The sequence below is a fragment of the Rhopalosiphum padi genome, chromosome 1 (genome assembly GCF_020882245.1).
Source record: "Rhopalosiphum padi isolate XX-2018 chromosome 1, ASM2088224v1, whole genome shotgun sequence".
In the NCBI taxonomy this organism is placed as follows: domain Eukaryota; kingdom Metazoa; phylum Arthropoda; class Insecta; order Hemiptera; family Aphididae; genus Rhopalosiphum; species Rhopalosiphum padi.
The window spans coordinates 66331099-66349473 of record NC_083597.1 but is presented as its reverse complement, the minus strand read 5'-3'; the positions used below and the strand labels follow the sequence as shown (position 1 = coordinate 66349473).

Below are 18375 nucleotides of genomic sequence, written 5' to 3'. Positions count from 1 at the left end.
ATACCCCTCTTCTCCGGGAGAAAAATATATATGATTTTTTAACTTAATTGTATTATTTACTCCTATGGCATATCCACTTGAAAATATACAATACGCCGCCGAGAAAGAAGATATGAAATTAACACTGAACTCCGGCATAACCGTGAACCTGTTAGGAAAGTTCTGTAACTAACTGGCCTAGCTGATGATTATCGCCGTGAATGAAAAATAATCCTCCATGTGCGATTGACTTCACATATCTATTCTCTTGTGGGTATGTTGTAAAGTTGCATCTCGCAGCACTCGTTTTATTGCTCCTTTACTAAAACCATCATGTCCCTCTGCAAATTACATCCTAAATTCAACTTTTGCAAAACTAATGTCTATTACGAACAATTATCCAACTTTAATCCTATCCCCACCAAACTAATTCGTAAAATTACTATTTATCTAGATCTTATATATTTATCATAATATCATGTTCTGATATTCGATATTATATTCATGTTTTTTTATTATTCTATGTGTTGTCTTAAAATATTATAACATCAATACATTATTAATAAGACATTTTTTTAGGGCCAGCATATACTATATTTAAATAAAAAATAAAATACACACGTGTTCATATACGCTCCAACTGTGTCCGATCATTATTACAGGTTCAACAAATAATTGTTGTATTATTCATTTTAACAAAATAATCGACCGTATGTCTTGCATATCCTTCACCACATGTATACAACAAATAAGACGTGCCACACTCGTCTTACTCCCTGAACAAGTCTGTCATAACACTAAAACGCTACACGTGATCCGTACTTGACCAATAATAGATTTTCGTAAGAGAGCGGTGCTGTTTATTTAGCGAATGTGAATATATTTCGAGAGTTCGTGGTTTTATGATTGAAACATCGTATGAATCGTGATATATCGAAATAATTATCACTTTCGAAGTTATTTACACATGACAGTTTGTAGGTGAAATTTTATTCTAGAATTTTATACCGATATCCATGCTGGTAAATATTCTGATTTCGTCAAATTATATGGCTTTAATGGTATGTAAATACATCGTTGAAAAATATATGTATTTTTTATATATTATTTGGATAATAAACAAAGTTTACATTTTCGACGATTGTGATACGGCGTCTTGGGTATGCAATTCGTGTACACTGTGACTCGCGTGAATTTATTATTACGACCTTTGATACGTATCGCATTTTGGTAATATTACGAGTGTTATAATATTAGTTTATTATGCTCTTCACATAATATTTTGATAATCATTTTTACTAATGACGTACAGGCACTTTTTAAGTGATGATCGGTGATGAACATAATATATTTTAATATTATGTTTTATTTTATGCCTAGTTGTGGATAACGAACTAACGACAAATAACGACGGTGGTATTATAATATTGTAGTGTCAATGTGTTGAAATAAATAATAATAATATAACTGCGATAGTAATTATCATAATAATTCAATACTTATAATATTCATCAATAAATCATTGTAGTACGAACTCACAGTAGATTTGATGACGAATTGAGATAATATGGTTAATTGTATGGGTAACTATAATAATCATACGATATTAATATCGTATAATAGACTATAGTAAAACAGACGATTGTGTTCAATGTATGAATATAATAATAGCGTATTATTAGCACGTTGAGTGTAGATTCTGTGCTTCGTAGTGGTCCTTTTACTGTAACCCGAATTCGTGTATTCCTCTTCGAACAATACTCTATGATGAATATTATTATTGAAGCAGATGGGTTGAGTCGATCTTAACGAAGTGTGTATATTATGTAATATGTGTTATAATGTTATATGTCATATCATCGTTATCATCGCCTTCGTTCGATGATATCGTGTTTATACGTAATTGTCATTTCGATATTGGATTCGAGATTCTAACAGAAATAACGAGTGTTCCGCTGCATGTGCGAAGTCAATCACATTTCACCTAATATATTATAATCGTGGCATGTCATTATTAACAAAACGATGAAAATATGGTCGATTATAATTAAATACACTTAACCGTGTATTATTGCGGAACATGATGTATATTATGCATGTGTACTAAATTTCGAAATCAACTTGTACAGTTGGATATTTTTTATTATACAATTATGAAAATCTAATAAATATATGTCGACAATTGTTTCTATTTTTAATATTCAGACTTTAAGCCTACCAAGTGTGTCTATATTGTATTACCATTTATTATATATATATATGTAATTATATATTATCCCAAAATAACACTTTTTAAGAAAATTTAAACAAAATATGTAAGTATGCCTTTGATGTTCACGACGCGACAATGGGAGAAGAGTGTTATGAAATAAATATGAAATCCGGACGCACTAGTTGATTGACGAATCTGGTGTTAAACTAGCGGTTTCGTTGTTAGTTCCAGAATAAATTACCACTTGGAAATTTTAGAAACATACTCGTTATTTTGCCATTTCCCACCTAAACATAATTGTTGATATAAAAATAGTATCTAGCTTAAATCTTTCATAACACAAAAAAAAACTATGAAATCAGTAAAAAATTAAAATCTTAAAACTAACCTATTTTTTTTTTTTTTATAATAATAATTGTAATTACCTATCAATATATACATATTATATTTAAGATATTAGTTTGACCATTTGCTTATAGAGTAATTTATATTTTTGGGAAACAAATAATATCAGCATCATACACTGCGATCAAAGTTTATACATGTCTATAAACTCTATATATAAAACACGATATTATAGTTTTGGGGATGGCTCTCGTTTTTTTTTCTACGATACGTCTACAAGTCGATATACATATAATATTCAAATTTTCTAACAATCGGCTGTATACGTCATTCGAGTTATCCAGAGTCTGTATTCTGTATAATGTGCAATATACCATTACTATTATTATTGCACGTGACTGAAGAACGTATACCGGAAATTGGAACGGAATGATGGATGTGCGGGATCGCGAAATAGATAGTTGTAGTGGAGGGTAAACGGTTGTAGAGCCGTTTACATAGTGTTACAATGCGTCGAACGCGATAACAATCCCGTCGAAAACAAACGTGGAAAAACACGCGTATACACGTGCCCGTTTTACGTTATTATTGTTGTATAGTCATATACATAGTGTATTTATATTCGTTCAACTCGGAAATCCTTACTCCCCACTTACCCTCTTAGAAGGTCGTAAAACAAAACTCTTCGTTTTCGTCGTTGTCAAGGGCGTTTAATGGGTAAATTAGACGGTAGCCGGACGGTATAATAAACTTGAGAAACGACAAACTCATAAGCCACACTTATATGAACAATATAATATGATATTATATTGGGTATAATATTATTTCCTATATTGACATGGATATTCGTGTTTGGTTTTTCCAATAGAGATTCTATCCGTTTTTGGATTTGGGCACGCAAAACAACGAGAATACCAATCGAATATTATTGTGTTGGGGAGATTTATTTTTCGTTCTTGACTGTAGATAAGATATTAAAATATTAAATAATCATTTAGCCCATTTAGGTAATTTTAACAAATGCATATCCATATATTATATATATAATTAATATTTTTAGATAGGAAAGGCTTTGTTTTAAAATATAATTCGATTGAAACTTTAATTGAAGGTAAGACTAAACTTCTCTAATTATATCTACATTGAGAGTGCGAGTGATTATGAATAATATAGTTGTTGACTATATTTTAATATGTAATATAAACAGTATAGATATACACATTTTTCTTATGCGATTAAAAAACTGTAAATCAATTAATACACTCAATTAAAAAATATTTCTACTTTTATGTTTAATTGACTGAAATAATAATATATTTTATAATCAGTTAACTGATAAAAAATAAGATAAATAATTCAATACATTTTATGAAATATTTTAAAAATTAAATTGTTTTATTAAAATACTGTCTTCTTATAAAATGTATACAAATTATTTTAAAAAATTCTCGTGTAATTTTTATATTATATATATTTTATAATGAGAATAATTCTTCTGGATTTTCATTATCTTTTTGTTGAGTGACTGTTGGGCATAGATATTTTTGGAAAAATGGCCTTTTCGACTAAATAAACAATTGTATTTGAACTACTTGGCCCTTGGTGAAATGCGTTCGTTTTATTATTGTTTGAACAAACGCCTCATACCGACTAAAAGAATTTCACAGTTTTTTCGCGGGAAAAGTGTCCGATTACGACCCCGGTGGCAAATTTAAGGAGAATGAAAAGTTTCATAAAGAAAGTTATTGAACGAAAGTTGAAGACAATCGCATTGTCAAAAGAAATAGTATACTGTTATACCGTACAATAAAAGTATTATAAAATTAAAATGGTTTTAAACAGTTTTCAAAATGAGTAAAACACATTTTTTTAGTCGACGGCATAATAATAAAACGTCACATAAGATATCACGGTGTCGAACTATTCTCCTTTACTTACCTACTTACTTAAAAAACTAGAAACAATGACTTAAATTGCAAAAATCATTTGTCGTCGTCTTTTATCCGGTCAGCATCAACGCGTCCGACGGGTACATTACACAGTCAAAATATCTTATAAAACTCAATACTGCAGTTTTCACCAACATAAATTAAATACACGTAAGCGTCCTAATTTTAATATCTGTGACAATGTGCACAATAATATTATTAAATATAATACATAAATTATAATATTGCTATATGTTTAAAATACAACTTTACTGTATTATTATATTATATTTATATGTGTAGATGTGTAATTTTGATATTAAAAATAGAACTTTTACCGTAGATTGATTTGCTCGGATGTATAAATAACGATTTCTGTGTCAGTAACTTGCACGATAGCTCCCTCAAACCTTCCATTTTGTTCTATCAACGTTATTATTATATTTAATCGGATGGGCGTACACGGACGGACAGTCGCTCGTCACGATATTTTTTATCGCATACAACTATAATTTACAATATTTCTTGATTTGTTTATATTCTCTGATGGATGTGAGTTATGTGTCAAACAATACCATCCTAAAACGAAACATAGTCTTCTCTGCTTATCTGCAGCAGTTCTGAAATTTTTAACACGCTTGTGAGAGAAAATATAAATTAAATATTATTATATTTATGCTGTGACCGAATTTTTATAAGAACCGCTGTTATTAGTTTGTCGTTCTCATTGCCCCGAGCATTATGTTCGCGATTCATACGATGTAGGCGAAGTCCAGAACGCCGAAGGGATGCGCCGATGGTTGTACAATAAGAGTTTAAATGTATCACCGATTTTGAAAGAGCCGTGAGACGACAAAATATAACAAAAACATTCGAGACATTTATATTTGGTTTTAGACGTATAATTTGGAAAAATTTACCGTTGGTGGTAAAAAAATAATATCACTTTGAGGCAGAGACCAAAAAAGAAATATATACATAATGGTGAGACAAGCAAAATAATACTAATATTTTTTGCGCAAGTCGAAGTAACAATATTTTTTGAGTCATCTTTTTAAAATCGTATACAGTGAAACATCCCTTAATGGACACCTCCTAATATCCAACGAAATTTTGATGAGCAATAATACCCGGTATTAAGGGGTTTCACGGTATATAATGTATTGATCATAAATCTTTTTAAAATTACATGGATTTTTTTTTAAATTGTACACATAATATACATTTCTCGACGACAAAAAAAATCATCTACTTAGGTAGATTAGATTATAACGGCAGCTTTTAACTTAACTGAGCGTTTTATTGGGTGTTTTACTAAAAATTATAAATACCGTGTTAATTAATGTTATACACACTACACATCTAGTCGGTGAAAATCCAATCGGTGTTTAAAATGTACACGATCTGTTCGTTTTTCAACTTGCGTTCTCTTCAAATATCAATTATATGCACAATTTTGTCCATGTTTTATTACTGTTCCTATAGGTGGGGTTGTGATCGCCACAGTATTGTTTCCGTATAGACTTATAAGGCGGGTATGACGTCACGTCTTCGTTGTTGTGGTGTGCTTAATATAATATAATAATAGTTTATTTTACAGCAGTTGGATAAACTTAAGTGTATTAAAATAATATTATCTGCGTCATAAAACTGACATTATGTGGACAAGTTTTAGACTCAAGAGCGTGCGCATTGCGGCTCACTACCATTTTGTATGGGGGAACGGTTGTCGGGTTGACTCTAAACGATTTTAATTAGAGTATATCTAGCGGTTACCTCTCTCTGTCAGTGGTGGGATGTGGCAGTAAAGGTAGCGCTTATAAACGACAAAATTAAAACGTAGTGCCATCAAAGCTTCCGCAATATCACGCACGCGTCTCGTCTCCATCATGTCACTGTAGGTCGTCTTTTATATGCGACACGATGATATTATAATATGGTAATAATAATATAATATAGACCCGACGTCTGCGGTTCCTCTATAAACGAGCGCATCCTGTCGTCTCTCCTAAACACTTCTTGAAATTACGCATACTCTGCGGGGTTTTCCGTTCGCCTTTATAATATAGTGTACGTCATTTTTACCATCGCCGGGTATTTTATAGGCCGTCGCCACCGGTAATTATAAATCCCTTTTTCGCTCCACGTTCGTCCCATCGCATCGCGTGACGAAACGGTAATTAATGGGCGACGACATTCGAAGCGGTATTGGGGGGAGGGGGGTTATGACGTAGTGGAAGGGCAAAAAAATCTTCAGAGCTTGTTTTCCGTCGACGGTGATTGATGGGCTGTCGTAATGTTGCAACAGTAGCTCATGTTGTTACGATATTATAATATATATATATATATATATATATATTTACGATGCATACATATATGATTATCAGTTACTTTATAATATATATAGTAATACATATTGTGTATACGTATATGCGTATGATGTGTGGTCGACGCGACGGAAACTTTAAACTTTGTTTAGTAATTTCACTCGAATTTTGGGGGTCACCTACAGCTGCTGCAGTTATAATATTATATAACACATATTTCGTTCTTTTCACATCCGGATCGACATAATATTATGACTTTTGGTCAGAAAAAGCCGTCATTTGAGTTCAGTCGAGGGGTAGGAGTTTGTGGAAGTCACTAGGCAGGATGAAGGGTGCACGTGAATCAGCTTAACGCCATCTAAATGTATTTTATGTTAAAATAACAACGCTTGTATTACATGAGGTTTTCGTTAAAAGAGCTTAAACTATATTAATAGGATTCCGAAGATTTCGTCGGTGGTATATACTATATTCTGTATCTTAATAATATGCACAAGCTTATATATGTGCATATATATATATCCCGAGTTTCTCATTTTTAAGCGTTTCGATTTTTCCAAAGAACCCCACCACGCCCGTACCTATATATTGTATACGCATAATGTTCACGCCGAACGTGTGTATCATAATCACGATTATTATTATTGTGCGATCGTTTTCTGTAACTATACCGCTCACGCCCCAACTGATCCTTTAACGAACGGGCGTCAGTGGATTTAACGCTCGATGACAAATTGCCGAAATTCCCCATATATTATGTGCCACTGCTCCTGCCGCCGCTGTTTTGAGGGTGCCTTAAGTCTACCCTGTGATGTTCAAAAACAGATCACGTTTCGCCGTAGACCGTCGACAGACGCGCTTTCTTGCATTCCAAATTATGGCGTTCTTCCCTGCTCATATCCACATCGAATACGTACGCTGCAATTATATGTGGTAAATGGGTGGACCAAAATTGTTATGGAGTAAAACTAAAATGTAGGTAAAAAATCCCGCAGTGTACTTCGAGAGCATTGGCGGTTGTGTACTACGAATGGTGCTGATCTATACTCGTACCCTCCGTAGGTTTATTTTATCTGCTCATTTCACATCTGATATTTTAGATCATTTTTTTTTCGCCACGTGTGTTATCTTTAATACCATTATGCAATCATTGTGTTGAATTGTATACCACCGATTACAACTTCGCAACTGCGAAGTCATCAGTTACATTATATAGTTGCATGCTAAATTAGTAATTTGTTATTTTGTAGCATAATACTGTACTAACTACGTATGTGGTGTACATGTTTAGGCATAATTATAATAAAAACGAATCAACATTAAATACTAATACACATAGATTTATAATAAGCATGGATACGTTAATTCACACTCTATATTATGTATTTTCTTACACATAAAACACGATATTCAATTCAAGTATTATATAGGGTTTAATGATTATGTAACATTTATTTAAAAAAATATGTTTATGGTTAGGTTAGGATAGCAAATTGATTATTTTTAACTCGTATTTCAATATGATAAAATAATAAAACAAAATATAAATATAAACAATTTAATTATCATATAAATGTTCATACCCCCCTCCACATACACATGATATCACAAATGCGTTTGCTATTCGTCGATAGAACACAACAATATTGATATTATAATTTAGGTTGTGATTGCCGGTAAAAATTTAAAACTTAAAAATATCGTCATTGAACATTACATTAATTTAAGAATATTCACGTCAACTGAGTTTAATTAATGATTTTAAAATTCAAATATTGTAACGTAAGCGAAATGATTATTGAAATATGTAATAATATCAGTAAAATGTGCAGTAAACAATTTCCATAACTATATTATGATTATACTGTGATAGAAATGAAACTAACTTGACATGTTCCACATTATTATATAATAGATTGTGTACAAACCTAACTGGTAATTAGAACAAAAATATGAAAAATAACACGTTATTGTGATTTGTGATATAAAACCTCAAATAGGTAATTTCGGTACAACGCTGTCACCGGTACGTTGATCACAGCCCACGGAAGTTGAAAAAATGCAAGCATGCAGGCATATACGATGTATTAATATCATATCGTAAACTATTATGAATATTGTTTTATTTGATTTTATTTTTCATTTTACATGATTCTAAGAAACTGCATTCACACGTTCGTCGTGTATGGATTTCTATAGCAATTCGGCAAGAGCAACGCTCGTATATTGTAATAATATACAATATATAACATAATAATATTGTATCGATTTTCAAAAGAGCGTTCGACTCAAATTACTGGTGACGGTGTGTGACTGAGCACAATTCTCCCGAGGATTTCGGGGTCGGAGTTGTTATTTGGTCGCCTAAAAGGCCGCGTGCGTATAATATGTGCGTGGACTTACGACCTTTATTTTTTTCTTTTTCTTGATCTCGGTCGCTAGGGACGTTAGTACCGTGGTATGGTGGAACGGTGCTCTGCACGTAAAATAATAATAATAACATACTCGTAGTGCACCTATACACGTTACAATGTACTGCCTATATATACAGACGTATACAAACGTGTATAATGCCAAGATGCGGAAAAAGCGGGTGATACTGTTTTTATCTCGGACAACGATTGTATTGTTATTGTTTATAGCCAACAATATTACTTTTTCCCATAAATATTATAGTTTTCGAATAAACACAACATGTCATTTGGTACAATACACAACGGCCGTTAGTGCGTGTAAGTACTGTAAGTCAAGATTTTCGTTGATACACACTTTTTTTTCAAAAAATATCGATACGATATTTTGAAATATAATTCACACTGCCATATTAGTCAAAAATTGGGCAGATCGCAAATGTATAAAAAAAGATCAACAACTGGTTCAATCGTTTCCGAAAATGTCATAATTCTCCATATAAAAAAAATATACATATTACATAATCGTTTTTGGCGGAAATGGTCATACAATGTATATTTTCATTATTTATTTTTCACTTTGTTCCGACTACATTTTTAAAACTTACTAAAAAAATCAAAAATTATCCCTCTAACTAAAGTACCATTATTGTGTTCAATTCCGAGGGGTACATACGACTTTTGAAGTACTTTTACCACTCTGAAAAAAAAATGTTTTCAGGGAAAAAACACATTGCGCACAAAAACCAATAGCTCCCTCAGTCTGCAAAAAATCTAAAAAATTTAAAATGCGTAAACAAATAAATTACATTTAATAATTTATAAATGTAACGAACATATGAATAATTTATAACGTGAAAACATTTTCAAAGTTGTGAATAGTTAATTTTTAAACCATGAGTGCTTTGAAAAAAAAAATGTTTTTGTTTTAACGGTTTAACAATAAATCACGTATTAATAATTACGTATTAAGTCATTGTCGTAATTAATTTAATTAAAAATTGCGTTGCAAACTCACGTAGCTGTCAAAAAATGTCCGAGTAGGTTTGTATATATTATACGGTGATATATAGATGATCATTTTTCGTTTAAAACCGCATCATGTTTCTATATGATCAGGAAAACACGTAAAATAGCGATACTTTATTTAATAATTCAATAAGAATTATCGAAATTTGTTTGAAAATATAATTTGCTGACTGCGTTGTGTGAGCGTCAGACTCCGCAGGAGACCGTTGGCATCTGTTGTCTAGCGTTATTTGGACAGTTTAAATCTAAAAAGTTATAATGGGAAAACTTTTGAACGCATATTTCAAACGTGTAAGGTCTGAATTTAATATAAAAATCCCGTGTAAACATTTTGAATATAAATTATTCAAACTTGAGCATTTTTAGGTTATAACATTGGTTTTCATTCAATGTATTTTAAAAAAAAAACCTCATATTTTCATAATAATTTCGAATGTTGAAACCAAGAAAGTGGTATTTATTTAATTTCACAATGTTGATAACATAATAATATAATGCTTAAAAATTGTATAGAAACACTAATCTTTACATTATTCTTAAAGTAAAAATATATTTTTCTAATATTGCCACCAATAATATATATTATAATCTTTTTGGAATATAATGAAATAAAAAAAAAATTATTATTTTATCAGTAGGTATGTCTTTTATAACATTGAATTATCTTTTTTTTTAAAAAAACAAATGTTTCAATTTAATTTATTAATTACCATAAACAGTAACAACCTTTTGAGCGTACCAAAATATAATGTGATAAATGGAACAAGCAGGGAACTTGGGACATTTAAACGTGTTTAATATTATCGTCCTCATTGTTGATATTAAAACAAATTAAAACTTAAACTTGTACTCTCAACGAAATTCCCACGAGGATATAGCTGCAAACAACAATAATAGTAATAATAACGATTGTTGTTATTATTATTACTATTATTGTTACAAAATTGAATTTGTATTATATTACAGTCGCTTCGCGTTATTAATTCAATTGGCATTGATAGTATAATATTTTTGTGTGTACTAGCTGTGTACCATAATATTCAAATATGTCAAAAAACGATTTCCAAATTTTTCGTGAATCAAAAACCATGCTATGCCACATACTAATTTAATTATTAATAAAGTCCAGGTTCAAGAATATAATAAAATAATGGACTTTAAAGAAAATCTTTGGTACTTGGATTCTTACAATGGTAATATTGATCCAGATCAAACATATTTTATAGTCGATGATTTGGTTAGTTTCCCGGTTAGATTTAATAAATTAAAGGTTAATTTAAACCGTGTTAATATAAATATATTGTGGTTAACATTAAAAAATGAATAAAATATGTTATGTATAATCACCACGTAAACAATGATTATAATAAATAAAGATAATTTTCGATTTAATTTAGTAGACATAATATAGTTTACATGAATCGCTTCAGAATGCAATACGAAGAAAAATTAAAAAGAAATGGATATTACTTAACAATATAATGGTTTGATTGTTTGAAAAATGTATAAAGTTGCACAATTTCTATTATGTGATTTTAATTAATATTATTAAAAAAACTAACTTATTTTTACCTGAGTTAAATTAATAATTTTCTCAAAATTAACTTTTAGAGTTAAATTCATTATTTGTCGACTTATCACCAATAGTAACTTATTTTTACCCGCTAAGTTTTTTTTTCTTTATTTTTTTCATAATCTTGCCCAGTTTTTTCGTTGAGGTATCTCGTATTATGAATGCATACAGCACAAAAACTCGACAAGAATATTATAAACCATCTCGAAAATAAAAAAAATATGACTCGAACCCTTTTGTATAATTAAAACGGTCGTTTGGGATGCACACTACTGTATAATATAACATGTATTTATACACTGTAATCGTCAGTTTTTTCTTTCGGCGTTTATAATATTATCTCGTTGAACGCGCGAACGAACCGCCATTACAACAGTGCAATTTCGATCGATTTCGGTGGCTCCCTCATTATTATTATTGTGTCCGGGTCGTTATATTTGGCGCGCGCGTGTGCGTGTGTGTCATGTTTACACTGCTGCACCCGATTATTGTTACGATTCGTGTATTATATTATTTTCTTTCCCTTCGTTCTCGCCGTGTGGTGCTAGCACTTTCGACGGCAAACGTATAATAATATTTAATACAATGTCCGAATATTATCACTGATTGACCAGCCGAGACCTCCAAGGGCTTGCACTCCACGAGCACATTATTATTAAATATCGTATATTGAAGCAGCGGTATAGCGGAGGCAGAGGCGTTCGTAGTGCTGCGCTGTTCGGTTCATTATAGTAATATTACACGTAATGTGGTTGCACGCCGGAATTGCCCAAATGAACCTAAACGCGACGGTTTACTGTATTATCACCTTCGGATTCATGTTTAAAAGGGACAGCAGAGAGATTTTGTTACCTTGGCCATAGATAAAATTGAGTGGATGAGTGTTTTATTATTATTATTTTTTTTTCATTTTCATGATTATATAATTGTTTTGTAACTCCGTTGGCATCTATCATTGGTTATTAAAATAATTTATTATGCTTATCATTTTAATTATATTAATATTATTAGTACAATATTCAATGTCTAAAACGTTATATTGTTCATTATTTTGTGTGTTTGGTAGTAGAGTACTATAGATATGAAAATATGAAACTCGGTAAACTCGGTCTTATAAACTTTTAAATAATATACAGGTTTGCTTTTTTAAGATACTTTATTGTTATACAGTTTTGGACAAAATGTTCGGTAAAGAAATTTGCTTTGGAATTAGGTTTTCACTCTCCTCCAGATGCAATTTTAATGACACGTCTTTTATTTTTAACATTTTAAACTACTCTGTTAGCTGTAATGAAATTCTATGAGTTATAGGAATTAGTTAGTTCCCACTTTTTCTCCAGGTATACGCGTAGTGTTTGGACGCAGTCGCTCAATGGTGTTGCGGTTAAGTACCGCCCAGCTTTGGTAGATCTCGAATGCTGAACGACCAGCCGGATTTAAGGGGACGAAGCCAGATCCCACATATGAGAATACGTGTTCCAAAACATATCATATCGTACCCTATCGCAACAAAAAATCCCACAGATAATGACTATAGTTACCGAGGCTTAATTCATTAAAATAAATGTATATATTTAAGCGATAATATGTATGCATATTCCTCATAGTGCATATACGTCGTTACTATTATTGTTATTATTATAACTTATGTGTGTGTGTGAATCGCGTCTTAGCATGTAACATAAATTGTTAAAAATAATAATAATAATAATTTATCATGTAATTGTATTATGTAATATATTATTATTATTTATATTTATTTATATTTATTTCCGTTTGCAGGCGAAAAACCGTACAAATGCGAATGGATCGGTTGTGGCTGGAGCTTTGCCCGGTCGGATGAGCTGACCCGCCATTACCGCAAGCACACTGGCGCCAAACCATTCAAGTGTCGCCACTGCGAGAGATGTTTCTCTAGGTCCGACCATTTGGCGCTGCACAAGAAACGGCACTTCACTTAAACGCAAGCATACGCACACACACAAACAGAATCGCGCAAAAAATACACACACACTACCGTTTTACCACCCTAACCGCTACCTCGGTTACATTAACCCTCTGACAATATTATGTTAGAATTCGTTAAAATTAAATACCCCTCAAACTCACTTTAACATAGTCACGTTCATACACAAGTAAAGATAGACGGACGCTCGTAGATAATGTTTCCGAAAAACGGTGGTATTTATTTAATTATTATTGTAATTTATTATAATTAATATAATTATTATTATTATTATTATTATTATTAAAGATTTATATATTTTACGTTTATACATAATATTTTGTTACCAGTAATACTCGTATATTTGTACGTATATATATATATATATATATATGTATACTATATACGTACAATACGCGTGTGTATATATAATAATATAATATATAAAATAATTATTTCAATACCAAAAGTATAATTAATGCATTAAAATAATTTTTAAATAAATAATTATAAAAATTAATAAAAATAAAAAAAAATTAATAATAATTAAGACATGAATTTTTTCAATTTAAAATATTTAAATGGCATAAATACATAATAATATTTTTATCGTCACGGGCGATCATAATAATTGGATTATAATACCATTATAATAATAATTATCAACGTGTTTTCAATTTTTTTATCAATATCGTCATCATCATCATATTATTATTATCATTATTAAATTAACTGTTACAATAATATACAATATTTAAGCCCATTATCGCGTATGATAAATGTGTAAAATCATTGTGTAAATATAATAATATGTATAATGACTCTGGAGCCTAATGATCAAAATCGTTAAAAATCCCAGGCGTTTGTATTCACTGGTCGCGCCCGCCACATACATTATTAGGGAAAAACTATATAAATTACGTCTATCGTCATGATATTTTTAAAATGTCATGCTAATATTAAATATAACTGACCGCTCGTTGACGCGCACATTTATTATATGTTGCATACTAGGCCATGTAGGCCTCTATTGAAGAGGGACGATATGGATAATAATCGACGATCGGAATATGAAGGATACAACATATAAAGTTAATACAACTTTTTTTTTTATCACGGGAAAGCTTTTTAGAACAGTTTATAATTGTACAGAAACGAGAAAAACTATTATTACTTTTTTTTTTTCTGTAAATAGCATAATATATTATTGCCTAAATGATAATTATTAAAATAATTATAGTAGTCTTTGTAAATAAAATTAAACAAATATAAATAATTAGCATGAAAAAATTATTATTCGTAAGTTTATTACTATCGTTTTTAATATTATAATAATATTATATATTATTATATTGTATATTAGATGAATGTGTTTTATTCCAATGAGACATTTATAGAACTGATTTACTAGATCCAATAGTCAATTTTTTTCCTTGTATAGGTGTTATAGTTATAGTGCTATTAATAATAATAATATTTATATCGTTTATTTATCATAATGGTTGTGCTCTTGCCACCTTGTGCGACATTTCTTAGGTTTTTAGTCACTCCAAACCACACATAATAAATATTATATACTATTACATAATAATATATCATTATTATATTATAATTACGAATCGTTTATAACATCATTGCATTTCCATAATTTTGTGATTATCGTGTTTCATCAACTAATAATAAATCATATATATATAATATTATATATTTATATGGTGTTATTGTTATATTATTTCATTAAATTATTGTATATTCTATTATTCTATTACTATTGAAATTCGTTCGTTTTAATATTTAATTTAATAATCGATCATAGGTAATATATTATTATTATTATTATTCTATATACAAGTATATAAAAAAAATATACGATTTAATATTATAACGTAAAAGAAACAATGTCCTTGCTTACCTTTACCATCTTCTTCTTACTAAAAAAGAAAACCAAAATCAAAAATCTCCACGCGGCTCCAATTTACTGCCTCTATAAGCGCGTGGGCGAGTCACTGCCAGGCAAAATAGTAAAATACTATAAATAAGGATAGTATGAATAAAATTACCATCATAATAAATTTGTTTTCAATTAAATTATAAAATTTTTCGATTTTCGCATAATAATACTTAAAGATTTAAATTTAAAATATTTATATGCGATATGTGAATCACGTTCTATTAAAACAGAAATAACAACTACAACCATAGTAAAAATAATATATTGTTTTAGATGATAATATAATATAATAAACTGTATACATGTTTCGTAGCGCAAAATGAAAGAAATGGGGCCAGTAAAATTTAAAATAAAAAAATGTGGCGTTATTGTTTTCGTTTTTATTATTGGTTTGATTATTATTATTTTTTACTCGATATTATATTTTATAATTAAAACCTGTTTATTTATTTGATAGTTTGAAAATATTCTATTATAATAATTTATTGTTCCGTTTTTTTTTTTAAAAAAAACAAACCTTTTGTTTATTTATTTATTTATTTATTGTATTTTGTTTTTGTTCGTACCACATACGTTTAATATAATAAATATCGTAAAATATAATATAATATTATTATTATTATAATAATGCATCATGTGTTGGTATATGCATAATATAATTCTTGAAAATTATTATCATTATTATTGTTATATTTATAAATGAAAAAACAATTATTATTTTTATCATTATTTTAGTATTGTTTATTGCCTGTAGACAGACCGCACCTTGACCTTAGGGCCAAATATTTGTTGCGTATATTTAAAAGTATGGAACCATTGTGTTTTTATTTTTTGTTTAATATTTTTTTTTCGTTATGATTGTTGTTAGACTATTGTGTGTTTTATTGCTATATATTATTATTATTATTATTATTATCATCATCATCATTTTTATTATTAGGCTAATGCTTAGAAATATAAATACCATTTAGTTAATTATTGCAATTGTTTTGTTTTATTTTATTTAAAAAAAAAAAAATAAAAAAAAAATTATATAAGTCTTTCTTAATATTAATAATCGTCATTGATATTATCATAATATTATTGTATTTTGTAGTGGTATAACATAAATACTTAAAGTACTGTCACCGAACCAAATTCGATCTGTTATATTTCGCCCTGAATTCTTTTTTCGAAAAACACGTTGTTAATCGTGAATTCCAACGCCAGCGATCTATGGTGTAATATTATTGTTAAAAATTCGCGTTTAAAATAAAATAATGCCAAATAATCATCGTCGCGCCACTTTTTTTAATACAAATATTTCTATCAAATTTTCCTAGAAAAATTTCCATTGCATTTTTATAGCGTGATATCATAACATAAAATAATAATATTATATTTTAAAATCGTTCTCTACGTTCTCTAGTCGACGGAATGACTCACATTTTACATTTTATTATGTATAATATACGTTGTCTAGAAGACGGTATTTTTCAGGCACGCAATCATCGGAATACGATTCAATGATTCGAAGGATAATTATAATAACTAATAACGTTGCGAAGAAGAAAAATAAGAAAGTGTTATTTAATTGACAGACAATAGAATTCGAACGGATTTTCTTGCGGTATGCAGTTTTTTAATTTGTTACGTTAATTTTTTTCTTCCTCCATTTTAAACCCTATAATTCGTACAAAATATAAGAGTATTATTAGTATTTTAAGGGAAAAAATGTTTTAACATACCTATATCGCATATATTTATATAATTTATGTACGTTATATTATATTCTGTATAACGTATATATATATCCACATTATTATAATAACAATTATGATTATAATTATTATTATTATTATTATAATGTGACGCATACGATTTTTGGCATGCGTCGTACTATACATAATATAACGCCTATTTGTTATTCGTTCCGAAATAATATATAACGTCTGTCATGTTATTATATTACAATGACGATGTGTATATTATTATTATTATAATTATTATTGTTTTACATTTAAAATATTACAATATATATTATTATATCTGTATACATATGTGTATTATAAATATTTATAAATACATAGCATAATATTATTATTATTATTATTATTATAATTATTATCATTATACTCGTTTAATTTTTTTTCCTGGCTTAAACTTTGTACATTTTAAGATTTTATTAATTTTATTATGACGATAAAACCATGTTGGATTCGATCGTTGTCAAACTATACATATATATACAATAAAAACGAAAAAAAAAAAATATTGAACTTTAAAAAGTAATTGTTTTGTTTTTTGTTTTATTTTACTATAATTTCCTATTGTCAACCTATCCGCTAATGATTATTACATCTAAACAACAGTGGCGTTGCCAGGAGGAGGGCCGAGGGGGATACAGCCTCCCCCCTAAAATATTAAAAAAAATTTAAAAATTATTTTAATTTTTAACGGTCTATGAAAATCGCTACAAAAATCTTAAATTGTATTTTACAAAAATTGATCAGCCCACCCCCCTACGAAAAAAAAAACAATAGTATCTTACATAGGTTCCAGTTCAGAACCTATACAAATATAAGTAGGTACACATGTATACGTTCACTAAGAATAATTAAACTTAGTACTCTCCACGGGGTCCTTCCGCGTTATATGTGATTTTGGTGAAAGTCAAGTAAATGATACAAAAAAAT

The 18375-nt window shown here is 29.4% G+C and overlaps 1 protein-coding gene across 2 annotated transcripts in view; it reads left to right on the top strand.

Annotated features, from left to right (window-relative positions):
* The window catches only part of LOC132932157 (Krueppel-like factor 6), a 200422-nt gene extending 182451 nt beyond the window's left edge, over positions 1-17971 (top strand). For both annotated transcript variants that reach the window (XM_060998395.1, XM_060998396.1), the window contains one exon: positions 13587-17971. In XM_060998395.1, coding sequence (XP_060854378.1) covers positions 13587-13765 — 179 coding nt within the window. In that variant the 3' untranslated portion in view covers positions 13766-17971. The remainder of the gene's footprint in view (positions 1-13586) is intronic.
* The last annotated feature ends 404 nt before the right edge of the window (positions 17972-18375 follow it).